Below are 17,373 nucleotides of genomic sequence, written 5' to 3'. Positions count from 1 at the left end.
CAATACAATGACAAGTCTGAAGTGTTTTGTTTTTTTCTAGACGCCATATGTGTCAGTACCCTAGGCCCTTTGAAAACCCTTCCCAGTAGTCGGACATTGGTCCAACATCACCTTGGTAGGTTTGATGGTTGGCGGGTGTGAGTTTGTTAAGTTGGTTTGAAGCTGCCTCTATTCTGAGTGAAACTTTGAATGAGTGAAGTCATCTCTTTCACAGATAAATGCCATTACATTCAATCCAAGATAAGGCATTATTCATGTGGTTAATGTTCATCAAAATAAAATGAGATCGCTGGACGCTCTCAAATCAAAGTTTATGAGGTATTTCTGTATCTGATTGCGATGTGTTAAAGCCCGAATGATTAAGCACCCTTGCACACACACTCAGAGACACACACACAAACACACAAACAAGCATGCACACACACAAAGAACAGAGACAGAAAGACAGCTATACATATATTCAGACACACACACACACACACACACACACACACACACAAACACTTCCACTATCAAGACAACTATTCCTCACTCAGTCAACACTCATCTATACTTTCACGAAATACACACATCCAACCACGTATACAAGTACAGAAACAAACACGTAGAGTGACACACAGACAGACATGCGCACACACACACACACACACACACACACACACACAGGCAGACAGACACATACACACACGCACATATTATATACTGTATACACACACACAGGTGATGGATGCATATGTGCATGACAAAACGTGATCCTATCCTTAAAGAAAACAAGAAACCACTGATCCATCTGAGAGAATGGAGAGGCAACTAACTGACCAAGTCCTGCATATTATAGGTCTAACCCCTTCCCCCGAAACACTTTACCTTTATTAAATATTCATCTGTATTCATGTAAAATCAATAAAAAAATACACGTAACAGTCAAGGATCTAAGCGATCAATAGCAGTCCAAAGGTTTTAGGCAAATAAGCTACAGCTTATTCATGGTAAAACATTATTAATATTATTGTTACTCATATAGATTTAGATTTATAGGTATATATAAATACAAATATATTTATAGATGTATTTGTTTAAAGTCTGCAAGCACAAATAAGCTGCATTTATTGAACTTTAGTATAACAGTCAAAGAGAGGATGGCTGATGGTAGGGTGAAATGGGAAGCAACCTCAAGCGGTCAGACTACCCTGTTTTTTTTTTTTTTTTGTTTGTTTTTTTCTCTTTGCCTTTACTTCAAATTCGTAAATTTTCCTCCCCCTAAAATCAGAAGGTTTGCTTATGTCACTTCCTGTTCCTGGATTGAGTTCATGTCAATCTGAGAATGGACTGTAGAATGAGATGCCATTCTCATCCTCGAATGGAACCAGGATGTCAGATGAGCACTTTAGCAAAGATGTCCTCATTGTGACAAGATCACATTCACAATAAAGCTTTCATATATTTTTTAATAACGTTTTTTTTTCTCTATATAGATATTTATATAACTTTTGTATTTATTTTCACACCTGTTTCTTGCCACAATGCGCTACAAAAAGGAAAAACTGCAGCTGCATCTCAGGATTGGTAATCCATGACAACACACAGCTAGCTCGCGCAAAACATGGCCGCCAAATGCAGAGACACATATGAGCGGCTCTTGGACAAATCTCAGGAGGTGTCACTGAAAACCTGTTCGCCTTGCCACTTCGAAATCCTTTCCACATCAAATTTTTTGTTGATCTTTTGAGTTTTCGACTGGCAAGTGGTTACAACACAATGCTCCACAGAGGAGAGAGAGAGAGAGAGAGAGCTAGAGAGAGAGAGACAGAGCAAGAGAGAACCAACTAGAACACACAGGAGCCAGAGACCTCCCCCCAGTCAGAGCTGTCTCATACACAGAGAGAGAGAGCAACAACACCCCCCCCCCAAAAAGAGAAGCAAAAGCTTTGCCGCTCGCTCACGGGCGTGGGCACAGGCACGGGGCGTGGGGGAGGGGCGGGTCAGGGGGCCAGCCGGGGCCGGCCTTGCAGAGACAGGAGGACAGAGACGGGCATAGCCCAGCAGAGGACAGACATGCAGCAGTGGCTGCTGCTGTGGAGGCCAGGCTGGGAACTAATGAGGGAGGTTTTACGTGAGGAGATCTTTGAGAAGTTTGGGTCGTTGGGAGAGAGCCACTGGTTCAGGATGTTGCCGTTCTTGTTGAGGAGGTCTGACGAGCCTTCTGCAGAGAGAGGAGAGAGAGTTATGATGTTTGTATGGTGTCACAATTCTTTTAGTTCTGAATGTATTGTTTCTCTGATGCCCTATTCATCTCTGATGTCATGGTCTATTGCAGTCCCCAACCTTCTTTGTGCCACGGACTGGTTTAATGTCAGACAATATTTCCATGGACCGGCTTTAAACGTGTGGCGGATAAATGCAACAAAATAAAATGATGCAATCGGCATAAAAACTGTGCTATTTTCTAAATATCATAATAAACGTGAATCCACTGTGTACTCGTATGCAACTTTGCCAGCCTCGTATGCCAACAGCATAACATGAGTAACATTCTCTCTGCCCCCTCAGCCCAAACCTAAATACAGCTTTCTTTTTCATGGAAGTCGTTGGCTCTTCTTCTGTCTCCTCACTGGGCCTTTTCCCCTCCACAAAGAAACTGTCCCTTTTTCATCATTTCGCTAGCTTTTGGGTTTAATTTTAGCGGTAACGTATCAAGTGACCGAGACAAGCGTCTTGACACATGTCAAGAGTGAGTCATAAGACGGATGTAACGGAGAGAATCTGGTCATTTTTTCAAATTAAAACATAGTTCAGATTCAGATAATAAATAAAACATAAATAATGCAAGTTATTTATTCTTTCTGTGTGGCCCGGTTCAAAAGACCCAGGGCCCGGGGGTTGGGGACCGCGGGTCAATTGGATGACTAGTTTAGTATTGACCTCACCTTTTCCCTTAAAGCTTTATAGTTGGAAAAAATCCTTATTCCTGCCCTTCTGACAATATCACAAAAATTACATGGTCTGTCACTTTGTTGCAGCTTGTTATTTTAAATAGTAGGTGATTTTCACAGTGAGTGAAAAATTCAGACCCAGTGTGTCATTTTGTCCAGTATTATTCCCCAAAATTCAGGATGAGATTACACATTTTCTGTTCAGTTAAGACCTTTGGCGTTTCTGTTCGGTTAAGACCAGTTAAGACCTAATCTCTGCTCTTGCATAGTCTTGTTTGACCCTGATATACAACTGGAGTTTCCTCAGCACTCACTGGGACACGGATTCAAGCGGCAGACTCTGATGGTGTCAGGCTTTCTGTCCAGACACAGGCCAGGGTTGTTGTCTGTTGTGTGGCACAGAACCTGCCTCTGCTGCGTCCCATTACCACATGTCACTGAGCACTGTAGATGAACAACATTAACACAAACCAGCACATATTAACAAATTGCTGGGTAAATAAGGAAAAAACTGAATGTTGTAAAGAAGTATAAAGAAGTGTAAAAGAAACACCAATATTACGATTATTTCCTGAATCGGTTTGCTTGGCTTACTCTGCGTTGAGAGTGTCACAAAAACACAATGTGTTTTTCAGACTTCTCAAACTTGCCAAGAGTACGGTCTCATGGAAGTCTTGTGAAATGTAAGACCACGAAAGACTCACAAAAATGCTAACTCCTGGGCTTCAATACAAAAATATCACTGCAAATATTTTATAGTTCATAAACATTTCCTGTTCAAACATTATTCTTAGCTTTTCAGTTTACATTCCTGGAAAGGTCGAACCCATATTCAGCCTGTGCACCTGTGACCAAGGTAAAGCGTTCCACTGGCCAGGACAAAGGTGTCTGTTGCAGGCTCTGCGGGACTCAGGCCGGTCTTTGTTGCAGAACTTTTTGCGGGTGGAGCGTGTTGTGTTGTCATGTGACAGCTGGACACAACTGACTATTCGTATTTGCAGGCCTTTCCCTCCGCATGTTGCACTGCAGCTCTGCCACTCCCCCGTCACCCAACTGGAGAACATCACAGGACAGAGAAAATGTAAATGGCAAAATTACAGGATGAAAGAAAGGGCAAACTTACTACAGAAAAGTTGTGTGTATCACAGTGTAGCCAGTGAGTAAACCATATGCTTTGAATTTAAAGTTGGTGGTTTATAATCCAATGCATACATGGGTGTAGGGCAGGGCTTCAGGTTGCAGTGTCTGATTTCTTCTTTAGGTTTCAGTTTGGACTTGTTACAGAAAGTCTTGTTGACCATTTTACTGTCGACTTTTCTTCTGCAGCCAAATCGCAGATACTGCTTCCCTACAGCAGGAAGGGATATAAAACAAAATATAAAACAAGGCAGACATGCAAAATGGGCAAAGGTGATCTCTTGAGACACAGCAGTCTCGCAACCAGTGTCCATCCTTGCTCCTCTGTACCTCTACCACAGGTTTTGGAGCAGTACGACCACCTCTTGGGGGCCCACTCATAGGCACTCTCTTCCGTCAGCACGTTGTTCCAAATGGCAGAGTCACCGTCCATGTTCATCATGTACTTATAAGACAAACTGACATCCTCATCTCCATGTAATTTCATCTACAACCGGAAAGATTTACATAAATTGAAATGCAGACCTTAATGAAAACTTTAAACGTATGACTATTACAGACAAAATAGTGAAGTTTCAAATAAAATTTTGACCATCTGAAGTGCAGAAAATGCTTCTTGTTTCATTATTTACCATGATACAAATTCCATGCCTGAGAGGGCCATTGGTCTGAAGGGTTTCCTTGTCATTGTCATTCTCATATTCCCACTCCACGCCCTTTTCTATTACAGAGTGGGATTCTGGGTATTCATTTTCCCCATTCAAGAAAAACTGTCCTGATGCCACGTTCTTTACAGCTGCAGATTTTGAGAAATAGCCTTGAATTGCACTTCAACAACAATTACAAGCTCAGAGACACACGCACAAAGGTTTAGAAGAAATCTAAGCGAGTGTTAAACATGTTGTGTCAAATACCTAAAATATGTGAAGTTGCTTTCAGCTCTTGGATCAGTAGATGTCTCGCTCCTCTGGGGATTTCAAGTATTTTGAGGAAAACTAAAATGAAAAGAACATCTGGTTTGTGACTCCGACATAATCAGAAGTTCATTTTACAGTTTCCTGAATAAAGGCCTGACCTATTCCAGCAAAGAGCTGGTACTCATTTCAAACAAGCATACCTGTTCACTCGTGAAAATCCCTGTGGTCTTGACTTTTTATGCAGGATAAACATCTGATTCTTGGCATATGTTGTTGCCATAGTTGGCAGTTGTGTCTGTCCTGAGGTCACGAGTTAGATAATATACTTTAGCTCACACCCTGAGGTTTGATGTAACTTCCAGACAAATTCTCTACCCACATGGGAACAAGGTGAACGCCTTTCCCACTGACGTTTGAACAGGACTGTGTTAAAAATGGTCCTCTAGAGGGCGATATTTAGTTAAACATATGTAAATGTTGAGGATTCTGGCTATGAACTAACGATTTACCTTGCACTTTATACCACGAGACTCCTCCCACACAGATAGAACCAAGTCAAGCCTGTCCTGATTGTGATGAGGGTTTCTGTGACTGTTCGTGTGTGCTTACCTTGTTTCTTGACAGTGCGTGTGATGGTTTCTTTAAAGGTTTTACACCTGGAGTTATCACCTCCACACACTCCACAATTGTCCTCCTGCTTTGAGGACCCGACCACACCGTCACAGCCCACTTTCTGTTCACGAAGACATGAAATGATTGACATGGGCATGTGAATACATGGAGCTTGTATGGTCTTATGCACGCACACAACGGCACTCACCTCGCACTCTCCACGCACACACACGCTGTGTAGGTCCTTGTATGAGCAGCGTGTACCATCCAGGACCATCCTCTGCATGAACACCACATCTCGTGTCTCCTTGGATTGGCAGTGCAGGTGACAGCGTTTGTTAGCTGGGAAACAAACACACAATGCATTATATTCTAATTATTTCATCTTAACAACAACAACAACAACAAAAAAGTGGTTATTTCATGTTCGAAACCGAGCCTTCTATGAGTCAGCATAAGGTTGTGTGTCTCATTGTCTGACTGTCTGTGGAACAAACATCTGCCTCTGGAAACAAACCAGGCAGTTCATTCCAGTGAGAATAAAAACCCCTACTTCATTAATTTTGTTACAAATGTGCATAATCCACTTTGACACTAATAAACAAGCTAAAGTACATCTGTGCAAGTGTAATATATGTGTGCCACAGTGTAAGTGAAATTAAAATAAAGTAGAATTTATATATGGACATATGGACTTGTCTCCCCATCCAGTCAATGCAAGTATTATCAGACATCACACAGATAATCATATTTTTTACCACGAAAAAAGGAAATAGGCTGAAAACTAAAGTTTTCATCAAAAGTAAGATTAAGATGAATTATTTTGCCTCCTTCTTCGTTTATGGTTATTATTTATTATTATTATTATTATTATTATTATTATTATTATTATTATTATTATTATTATTATTTATTATTAAGGTTCAGAGGAATCTTTCTAACCAGATGGTTGAACAAGCACAAAAACACAGGGCAGCCTTGTTTGACTTTGCTCGAGTATTTTACAGTATATCTGCTGAAGTGGGAATAAACCCAAATGGAGACAAAAGACAGTGACTCCAATTCAGGGGTGGACAGTAACAAAGTACATTTCCTTGAGTACTGTATTTAAGTACAGTTTTTGAATCTGTACTTTACTTGAATATTATTTTTAGGGGATACTTTTACTTTCAATTCACTACATTTGAGGACAAATATTGTCCTTTTTACTCCGATACATTTCTATTGATGCTCTCGTTACTTGCTACTTTACTTTACTACTACAAGTGCTAGTCTAACAGTGTTCATTGTTTTTAACTGTAATTGTTTTTGTAACACACACACCTCTATGCGTGTCCCAGGTAAGAAGATGGCCACAATGTATAATCCTGACCCAACCTGGATTATTTCTCCATAACAATCGGCTCATTCTTCATTATACATCGTGGCCGTATTATTACCTGGAACACGCATTAGCTTGTATCCAGAGTTTGGATGTCTTCTGTGGACATCACTGACAACAACACGGTCCAACTCCTCATCAGTCACAGCTGAATACAGCTCTGTCTTTTTGCACACACACACACACACACAAAAACGTTAACAACGAGTAACGTCCCGGTCCTTGTGTGTGGTGTTGTGTCTGAATCGGTGGAGTACTTCTACAAATATTACAATACTACAATTTCACATTTGGAGCTGACACTGTTTCTCTATTTTTACTCTATCCAAAACTCAGGAGATGAGAAACCATGACTGGAATTGAGTTTCACCTCCCTGTTCACATTTTGCTCCCTCGCTCTCTCACACAGACACAAAAAGATTTATGGGGTCCAGTTGTGAATCCAATACAAGTGAGCACATCTGGATGGATTGAGAAAAGTGTGGAAGAACAGGGAGTTGGTTAAGTTCAAATGACCAGGGTGGGGCAAAGAGAAGACACCAAGTTCAAAGATTATTTTTAAAGAGATCTTCAAAGACATGTTGTGTTTTTATGGGAGGGTGTAGACATACCTCAAAGCTGCACCAAGACTCAGCAGGACAACCACATGTCAATGTCAATAGCAGATATATATAAAACCATCCAAAACCCGACCTCCGTTCACAAACTATTTGTTTACATTCAATTTTAAACTTTCATCATCTGACTTCCACAATGTGTAACAGTGCATTTGTAATTCTCAGGTTGGTGCCCTTTCTTGTGAGAGTCTTTCTAACTGTTGGTCTGTACTCACGGTCCGGGTGTTCGTAAGGCAGCCAATGCTGTTTGTTGCTGTGGACTTCATAGCGAGGGTCCCATGCGTGGCATTGCTCCTCTCGCGGATCGCTGTAAATATCCTGACATTCATCGGCATTACACATTTGGAACTGATAGGTTGCCCCCACGCAGGTACGTCCCCCATTGGCTGGTCTGAGGAGGTGGCAGGACAGCAAATGACAATTTTCATCCATCTAAATGTGGATCATGTTTTATTTCAAGATTCACTGGCTTTCCCTTGAAGGCGCTGACTAGAAATTCCATATTTCGCACAATTACACAAGCTACAGTGATAAATGTTAATGAAGTCTCTGTGCAGTCACAACCATCAAGTGTTTCAGTTGAATATGGTATAATTAAGCACAGAGGAACAGTTCCTACCTTGGATTGTCACAGTCACGTGTACGAAATTGAACCCCTCCACCACAGGTGCGGGAGCACTGGCCAAACTCACTCCATGAACCCCAGTTTCCATCTTGTTTTATGATGTCAGGGGTCAACCAGATGCAGTGACCTTTAAAGCAGTGCTGCAACAGGCCAAAAAGAAAAGACAGGTGTGGTTTAAATGAGACTTACAAATGTCCTTTCTCAGACCTAATGTGAATCAAAGTACAATAGTGTTAAAGTACCATCCCGTTGCCACATGTCGTGCCATCAATGGGTGGCCCTTTCTTGGTCTTGCAGAAGAAGGGATTTTCTGGGTGGCTACACCACAGCTGCTTGCATGGATCAAATGTGCGATACTGTGGAGGACAAACAGAGACTCCTTCTTACAATCAAAAGCCCGAACATGCAATCCACACACACTGGGCAACAGACTGACCTTCAGTAAAACAAATCAACCATCATGAGACAGCTGGAATGAGACTTAACACTGAGAATAGGAAATAAAAGAGAGATGAGAAGAAATAGATTCCACAACAAGAACCACAACAGTGTTATACCCAGCAACAACACCAACCCTGCACTATGCCACTGCACTGTACACTATGCTCCACTGAGAAACAGACAGCCATTCATGCAAACTAAACCAAAGGATGAACGAGAGAGGACTCTCAAAATGAGACAGCTGTGGTTTAATTAGGCCACTAGGGAGGTCAGAGGGCAGAGGGCAAGGTTAAAAGGCCAGAAGTTGAGGTCTTGTTGACCTCTAAAATGCCCTTAGACACAGATCAAGGGCCAAATTATCCTTCTTGTCTGATATGAACCAAGATGAGAATAGCACCAAAGTAACTTGCAGTCCAGTGTCTGAAGAGCTGTGCCCTCCTCCCTCCGTTACAAAGATTTCCCTGCCCACTATGACCCCAGGGGACCTTTGCAGGTCAAAGAGGGATTCACGATAAATGGCTAGACTGTGGTAGGTAATCACCAATGACATCAGAATGGAGGATCCTAAAAGCTGAAGTGAAACATGGGAAAAACAGCCTCTGTTCTGGCTCAGCCCTTTCCCCTTGGATAGGAAAGACATCTTTCCAACCTTTTCCACTCGTTTATATTCACAAGTGTGCCAATATAATGAGACTCTTCCTGCCAGAGCTGCAGTGATTTAACACAGATTTGAAGGAGAAGGGTTGGGGTATGGTACATTTCAACTATTTAACTGCAATGTAGCCACTGAACCAGTGAAGCAGTAGAGTCACAGTGTTTTTAGGGATTTTATAGTCTCTTTCTCTCGAAATGTGAGCATTTTAGAATCCTGCAGACTAACATCCAAAACATGACGATGAGTACAAAAGAGAAACAAAGTACAGATAAAAAAGAAAAGTAAGGAGCACCATTACAAACAAGTACAACTTTAGAGGACAAGTCAGGAAAAAAAAAACAAAACAAAACCAAAAATCGGAGAAAACGAATGACGGGCCACATGTCTTCCGGGAGGTGGGGTTACCTTACCTGCGATCCTGATTGGCCCGCCTTTTGTAGCTGAGGGGAATGGGTTTGACAAGAGAATAGAGGGTAATCTAGCAATGTGTGCAAAGCCTCTGAACAAGCCCCTTTTCAATCAAGCAACAGCTTTCCAACTCCGTGCCACAGTGGCTTCACAGTCAAAGAGAGGTTGAAAGCGACTGGAGGCGGGGACTAAATGCCGGGCAAGGTGCTGCAGCTGGGTGATGCTTGTCTACTTTGTGACTATTTTTGTATTTACAAAAAGAACTGGTTGTGATGTTCCATGTGGTATCAAGTCAAATGTAGGGTTGAAATAAATATTTATTGTAATTAACATTGACAACTGAAAAAAAAGAAATTGGTATCAAAACCAATTACCTGCTTTTAAGTAAAATGTTAATCCCACCAGTGGCCGGGAGAGGAAAGCAGAGGATATCAGTAGAATGTGAATAGCTGTGTATGTGTGGCACTTATTTCATTGCAGTGTTGATTAGAGAGAGAAGTCAGTGCTGGATTCAGTACGCTAAAGGAAAAGTCCAAATTTGATCTATTCTAAACTCTTAACTCAGAATGATGCTCCTGTCAAATGTTAGTTTGACTGGACTAACGTGGCTAGGTTGTACTAAGTGGATCTCTTACCGCGGTGCACATGGTGTAGCCCACACCGAAGTCAAAGCGACACTGTTCATTCATGGAGTAATGCAAACCAGGAAGCTGAGGCAGAGAGGGCCAGTTGTGGTCAAAGGGGTCGTCACGGAGACAGTCATAGGAACTGTGCGATAAAATTAAAGAAAAAAAAATAAAAAATTAGATTCTTTTATTTACTCACGTCAGTCTTCATATGATAAAATATAGACTGCAAATATTTCCTGAATTTTAAGGGTTCCAAAATTAAAGTTCCAGAAGCTGAAACCAATGAATGTTTTGCCTAATAAGCTAAAATATGACCTCCATTCATTCATTCATCTACTGTTTATTCGTTTCTGGGTCACAAGGGTGCTGGAGCCAATCCCAGCTCACATTGGACAAGGAGGGTCCCCCTGGACAGGTCGCCAGTTCATCACACTCACACTCAGACCTACGGACAGTTTAGAGTCACTAATTAACCCAAACATGATGTCTTTGGACAGTGGGAGGAAACCAGAGTACCTGGAGGAAACCCACGCAGGCACAGGGAGAACATGCCCAAACCTGGGAACTTCTTACTGTGGAGCACTATGCTGCAGTGCTGCCCATATGACCTCCAATTAAACCCAGTTTATAGAAGTGCTTTACATGAAACACTGACATGTTCTAAAAACAACCACTATACCATTTTGATGGCAAAGCTTTCTTATTAAAGTTTAATCTTGTGAAGACTGCCTGAAAAAAATCAACTTAAAGCAAATTCCGTCTGAAATACTGATTAAATTGTTGACCTTTAAGAACTCATTTGCTGTAATGAAATCCCAGTATAAGCGTGTGTGAGTGTGTGTGTCTCACTGAAGGTAGCGTCCAAGCTCCTGCATGCTACATTTGGACCAGTGAAAGCGATGAAAGGCAGCTTGGACCAGAGGAGCCATGATGCTTCCCATGTGCACCTCGTCTCCACAGCGGTTCCCCTGGCCGTCGTGCTCCATCCCCAGGCTGCAGACGGACAGGGAGAGAGAGAAAAGGACAGGGGAGAATTGGGGAGGCAGGAAGAACAAGAAATACAGGAGGGAGGCATCAGCGGCCCTCTCATCGAACATTGGTGGACCTGTGCTGCGTAAGCCTGCTTGTACAGATCACAACATTGGTGCACTTACACGTGTCCAGTCTCGTGCGCCACTACAAAGGCAGAGGAGAAACCGTCCTCGTGGTTCAAAGTGCAGCTCCGCACCGGATGGCACATTCCTGTCACAGGGGCGTAACCTAGGCAACGAGAAGCGACACAAACTGTTGAAATTTTCTCTTAAATTCAACTTAAATCCTCAGGGAGTGTGAAAACCTTGTCAATGTCCACCTTCTCAAACTAACTACTGAAGGAACACTGAAGGAAGTGGAGAAATCAGATATTATTATTATTATTTTTTTTTTAACCTTTTTTCAATAAATAGTCATATATCAATTACATAAATTTTATGTTTATACTGTCCAATTACTCAGTATGTTTCTTAAATCAATGCTTTAACAATTTCAGATCTGTAAGTCATTGCTGAGACAATTACCTAATTTTACTGTCATAGCTGTGTACATACAAGACCCCTGTGATTACTGTGGAACTCACTCCCTGTCTCTGGAATTCATTACCACCCCAACTCAGGAACAGAGACTCATTCACCCATTTCAAATCACAACTTAAAACGCATCTGTTCAAAACTGCTCACTTAATGTTCATTTCTCTGCCTCTTTTTGCTGCTGTTCTTAAATCTGTTGTGTACGGTGACCTTGAGTGCCAAGAAAGGCACCTTTCAATAAAATATATTATTATTATTATTAAATCTGACACTTATGACTCTAAATATATAAATACTACTGCACTTCTAGACACAGACACACACAGGGATAAATGTGTGTGCGTTTGGTTGTCTGATCCTAACCCTAAACCGTTGTCCTCCATGTGACAATCTCTAACTCCCCGTGTGCTTGTCTGTCCTGCCTTTAATTGTAGAGCTGTGGCTGGCCCTGCTCTGTCTATTGATTTTCTGCTGCTGATGGCTGAGCCCAAGGGCAGCTGAAGGGCTTCTGGATAGCTAGGCCACTGCGTTTAAAGGCCTCTCCCCTGGGCCTGCCTGTTAGTCTGCACTCTGCTGCACAGAAAACCACCAACCACCAAACCCACAGTGTGCGATGCAGCTGTATAAGGCGAAGGAAGGAAGAGGGGAGTTTTCTATGAGCACTTATGAGCTTTAAAACCTCAAGAGATTTGGTGTGCAGATTGGGTGCATGTCCTGTATGTTAAACAGATGGGACTATAAATTGTGTGTCCTTACTACCCTGCATGCCTGTGGGGCCAAATTCCTGTCTTGTGAGGAAGATGGCGTGGTCGTGATACTCAGCATCCCCTGTATCTTGCTTCTGCTGCAGGAAGGCCCAGCGACACACATTCTCCAAACTCTGAGATGGGTTCCCCAGTTCAATCAGACTCACGGACTATAAAGAGAGACACATACATAAAAGGAGAAAGAAAAGACAGTGGGAGAGTGTGAAGATGATACGAAAACAGCGGACTATACTGGCTTCATGCTTCTGCTCTGGGGGAGCAACATTTCATTCAACCCTGTAGAGGGCAGTGTCATAATGTTATATATTGTCAACACATCTTGTGAATTGCTGAGGTGTACAACACACACACACACACACAAACACAAACACATAGTACTAACACAAAAATGCTTGTGATCTTGTAATTTTGATTATTTCAATTAATGAACATGAAACTGAACAGAGCTGCCTATTAACGAGATATGCACGAATAGCCAAAAACGTGTCCGATTACAGAATCTTCCCTTATGATTAGATGCATAATACTGACACTGACACACACACACACACAACCAGATGCCAGCAATTCCTTCCATTCACCTTCACCTCTCCTGCTCTTCCTCACTAGGATATTCACTCTTACTCTTACTTTTGTAACTTTCTGCTGTGCAAATCTCTCCATCGCTCTCTTCCACTGTTTCCCTTTTGCCTCACTTTCCACATTTCCTCTCAGTTTCACGCATGCTCAACACACAGCGGAATCAGCAAGGAGCCTGTGTAGTGTGAGTGCTCTGCAGCAAAGACATATGGCATGCCTCTGCACATGATGGATTATAAAGTCTGTATCCTGCACAAACGTGCCTTGGAGTCTGTGCACTCTCTCATGTTCATCAGGTTCTTGAGTGTGTGTTTCAGGGAGTTTCTATGATCTTGTGTTTGTGTACTGTGTATACATCTTGTGTTGCCTTGTGAGTGTATGCGTGAAGTGTGGGTGTGTGGGTACGCCTGCATTCAGGGTCACATAGCCAATCTGCAGGCTGTCTGGGTGCAGCTCTGTTGCCACGGTAATTGGGGATGATGGACAGCCCGAGCTTTGGCTGAAGCTGCATAGAGGCTGGCTCAGAATGACCAATGTAGGAGCGTGGGTGTGTGTGTGTGTGTGTGTGTGTGTCTGTGTGTGTGTTCCCAGGCTCCGATGGGACTGTAGAGAGGAGAGGAAGAGATAAGGCTACAGCAGCCTAAGTGTATCACAGTGCTCCTCTCCGGCAGTGAAATCATTTGTATCATCCTGTGGGGTAATCCCTGCCCTCCTCCATTCCTGCCATGTCTTTTTCTCACCCTTTCACTCTTTATCTTTTCAGCACTGAGAGGCAGATAGTGTTACAGTCGAGAACTAAAGGATGAAACCCCTATCATCTGGTCTCTCTGTTTATGAATGAGGGAGGGCTATTGATTGTTTATCTTCGCCTGGACTTCCCATGATTCTTTGCTGCATCCTTCTGGGAGGAGAGCTGATTGCATAACGGGCAGAGTTTCTGTGTGCTTTGGTGCTGAACTGTGAAGGCGTGCGACTTGAAAACACTCCCCTGGGATGCTGCATGCTTTTAGTTCCTCTTTTGCTCAGTCCACTGGAATAACAGGCTCCGGGCATCAGTGCGTGCTGATGAGTGTGCGTATACATCTGTGTGTTTGTTTACGAGTGCGTGTGTATGACTTGGCTGTTCTAACTGTAGGTACTTAAAGCGGCTGTAGCAAAAATCGCAGTATCAAAGAAAGACAGAAAGACAACGCACGCACTTTCCAGGAACTGTAGCTCACTGGGCTTTTTCGCTAGAATCCGTGTCCTGTGAAGTCTTACCTTGCCATACCCTAACATGATAATCCGCACCAGGACCACGTTGATCTTTGCTCCCAAAGACTGGTCATGGTAGATTTCATTTACCTGGAGTCACAGAGCAAAGGACACAAAAGGGAAAACAAGTATCAGCAGCCGAAACAGAAATGTGCAAGATATAAATATTATTATTTTATAATTATCACTAGTAATTTTATTTGGCGATTTCATAATCTTTATGCTTATAAATAAATACCCCTCATATCCATTCATAAAAAAATGAAGCTGTAGCAATTGATTATCATAGTTTAGTAACACCAACTGAAAACATGTGAAAACAGCCTTCTTATCTGGAGATAAGCAAAGCCACCTTCTCTCACTTCTAATCCAATATCAATACCAATATCATGTTAAAACCTTCATATATGTTATGTTCTATAAGACTATTTCTTGGACAGACACAATCAAGTTAGTCTCTATGCTGAAGTAAGATGGTTACCTGATTTCAAAAATCTAAAATCCTTCTTATTAAAACAAAATTTGATTGTTCCTTTTCAGATAACAGTTTGATTACAGCGGTTTTGCCAATTTAGATGATATGAGAGTTTGAGAGTGCTAGGAATTCAGTTTCCCCATGAGTACAAATGGAGAGGAGCGGAGGGATAAAAGATCCAAAGGAAGGTAAAGAGTCAGGGAATGAAGTAATAAGGTTGAAAAAAAAAATGCACACTCACAGATAAAAAAACTAGAGCTAGAGAGAGAGGGTGGGAGAGAGGAAGAGAGGGAGCAAGAGAGATGGAGGTAAATTGGCGCAGGAGTTGAGGCCTGCTGTCCTCAGTGGCTGTGCGTGGTGCCTAATGAGGCAAAGGGATGTAAAAACAGACAGCCATAATGAGATGGCTGATGGACATGCTGTGGAGAAAGAGTAACGTATTGTGTACACACACGCGTGCGCGTGCACACACACATGTATAGAGGTAAGGAGATAAGGAGAAAAATTGCAGAGACATCTAGTGAGAGAAAGGTATGAAACAGAGTTCAGGAATGCTATGAATAGAGACAGAGAGGCAGTGGGGAAGAGGCAAGAAGTAGAGAGGAGAGAAGAAGCACAGAGGCAAAGTGAGAAAAGAGTAAAAGCTTGGAAGGCAGCGGAGACGATGCATCCGTAGGAAACAAATGCTGCATGGAGCTGCAGAGAAAGGTCTGATGAAACTTAATGCTCTTTTCCATACGTTGTACAAAGTTGGAAATTCCAGCTGTCTTTTAGGAACAAATGAGTGATCCTTCAAGTCAGAATTATAATTATAAAACCACAAACCGACTGGAATAAATGTCTTTGATTACGTCAACACATAAACATGCCTGCAACATAAAGCCTTAACAGCTTCACATCATGTCTAGAAACCACAAATTAAAGTCATATGATTTAAAGGTTTGCATGAACTTTGTGTTATTAGGAACATGTGCTCCTATGATGAGAATTACTCTAACCGTCTGATATGTTCTGCTAATTTCACTAAAATAACATTTTGAATACTGGAAATAAGATAGACTAACATTAACTGAGACTATTTGACCTTCAGCTGTGCGGGAAGATAACAATATTGGAGGACATTGTGATCATGAGGGATTATAAGGCAACACAACAACATTAACTATAATAATGAGTGTTGGTAGTGCACCCCAAATAGGAATACACTATTTTATATATAATAATGTGTCTCAGTTCCTGCTTTAGGTCCATATATTCAAGTATCCTGTCACACTTACTGTGAAAGATGTGCAGTCTAGAAGCCAATAACAGTAATTTTTTTTTTTTTTTTTTTATGTTTTAACAAAAAGTCTTGAGAACTCAAAAAAAGTTTAAAACTTCAAAACCTATGGATAACAAATGTTCATGCACATTTCTGGTGGATTTTTTGGAAACTGCTGCACAGTGAATGCCCCCTGTAGCGGGCAGTATATTCAGGATGTTTAAGTGAGAGTAACATGTTTGTCTCAATATTGGCCCATGTGATGCCTTATGAAGTGCCACAGGCTCAGATTTGTTCGCAAACGGGTCATTCTGCCGCATATTCTCTGTGTAGGAAAGGCTGATTCGCTCATGATTCATAAAATAGGGTCTTTGGGTCCTGAGCCTCTCATTCACTTGTCTCAGTGTAGAAATGAGTGATTCGTTCGTGGTTCATACCCACGGGTCTTCGGGTCTTCTGGTCTTTCGTTCATTGTTCACGTGGTTACAGCAGTAACATGACCGCTGTTATTACTGGGGAGGAGAGGTACCCGACGTTAGCACCAAAGTTAACGTTAGTTATGCAGCTGCGGGGTGGATGTTTCATTTGCCTTTCCGTTGGAACGAATTCATACACTACAGGTCTTCAGTGAGCAGGTAGGCTAAAGTGAACAGCCATCATAGAATGAGAATTTTTTAATGAAAGGTGGAACTCTCTTCTACCAGCAAAGGAAGTAATCAGTCATTTAAACTTCAGTAGGCTTTGGCCCAAAAGGGTGCTCAACAGCAAACTCGTGTATTATAAGCCAAGTGAAGCAAACCATGTTGCTCATCAGTGTTTGAAAGCCGTGTTTTTTCAGTCATTACTCAAATGAGCTACAGCGCCACACTGGTTCCATGACGTGAAAAAAGATTTTTCATTTTACTGAACGAGATTCAAAGTCAGTAATCACTTCCCCCCACTAGTGACATGTTTTTTTTTTTTGGGAACGGCCTTTTAAAACTTGACTGTCCTGATGTGACAGGTGAAACAGCAGATGGGATGAGCTTCACAGTGCAGGTCACAGGAAAAAAAAAAAAGGGGGAAGGTTTTCTTTCAGCGACCTTCAGCTCCATGTTTTGGTTGCTCCTTTCACACA

The 17,373-nt window shown here is 42.0% G+C and overlaps 1 protein-coding gene across 5 annotated transcripts in view; it reads right to left on the bottom strand.

Moving 5' to 3' along the window:
- The window catches only part of LOC115049921 (A disintegrin and metalloproteinase with thrombospondin motifs 2), a 102,904-nt gene that overhangs the window by 5,925 nt on the left and 79,606 nt on the right, over positions 1–17,373 (bottom strand). For 2 of the 5 annotated variants that reach the window (XM_029512547.1, XM_029512548.1), the window contains 17 exons: positions 14,527–14,610; positions 12,680–12,836; positions 11,510–11,615; positions 11,205–11,348; positions 10,362–10,494; positions 8,465–8,578; positions 8,217–8,362; positions 7,813–7,988; positions 5,808–5,941; positions 5,597–5,720; positions 4,985–5,065; positions 4,703–4,866; positions 4,401–4,557; positions 4,146–4,281; positions 3,779–3,986; positions 3,248–3,377; positions 2,114–2,203 (listed from right to left, as the gene is read on the bottom strand). In XM_029512547.1, the coding sequence (XP_029368407.1) occupies positions 2,114–2,203; positions 3,248–3,377; positions 3,779–3,986; positions 4,146–4,281; positions 4,401–4,557; positions 4,703–4,866; positions 4,985–5,065; positions 5,597–5,720; positions 5,808–5,941; positions 7,813–7,988; positions 8,217–8,362; positions 8,465–8,578; positions 10,362–10,494; positions 11,205–11,348; positions 11,510–11,615; positions 12,680–12,836; positions 14,527–14,610 (2,284 nt within the window). Of the gene's footprint in view, positions 1–2,113; positions 2,204–3,247; positions 3,378–3,778; positions 3,987–4,145; positions 4,282–4,400; positions 4,558–4,702; positions 4,867–4,984; positions 5,066–5,596; positions 5,721–5,807; positions 5,942–7,812; positions 7,989–8,216; positions 8,363–8,464; positions 8,579–9,728; positions 9,759–10,361; positions 10,495–11,204; positions 11,349–11,509; positions 11,616–12,676; positions 12,837–14,526; positions 14,611–17,373 lie in introns of all 5 variants that reach the window. The other 3 variants (XM_029512543.1, XM_029512545.1, XM_029512546.1) reach the window with 3 other exon arrangements.

This window comes from Echeneis naucrates, chromosome 10 (genome assembly GCF_900963305.1).
Source record: "Echeneis naucrates chromosome 10, fEcheNa1.1, whole genome shotgun sequence".
In the NCBI taxonomy this organism is placed as follows: Eukaryota; Metazoa; Chordata; class Actinopteri; order Carangiformes; family Echeneidae; genus Echeneis; species Echeneis naucrates.
The sequence above is the reverse complement of the archived record's forward strand: the minus strand, read 5'-3'. Positions and strand labels throughout refer to the sequence as shown.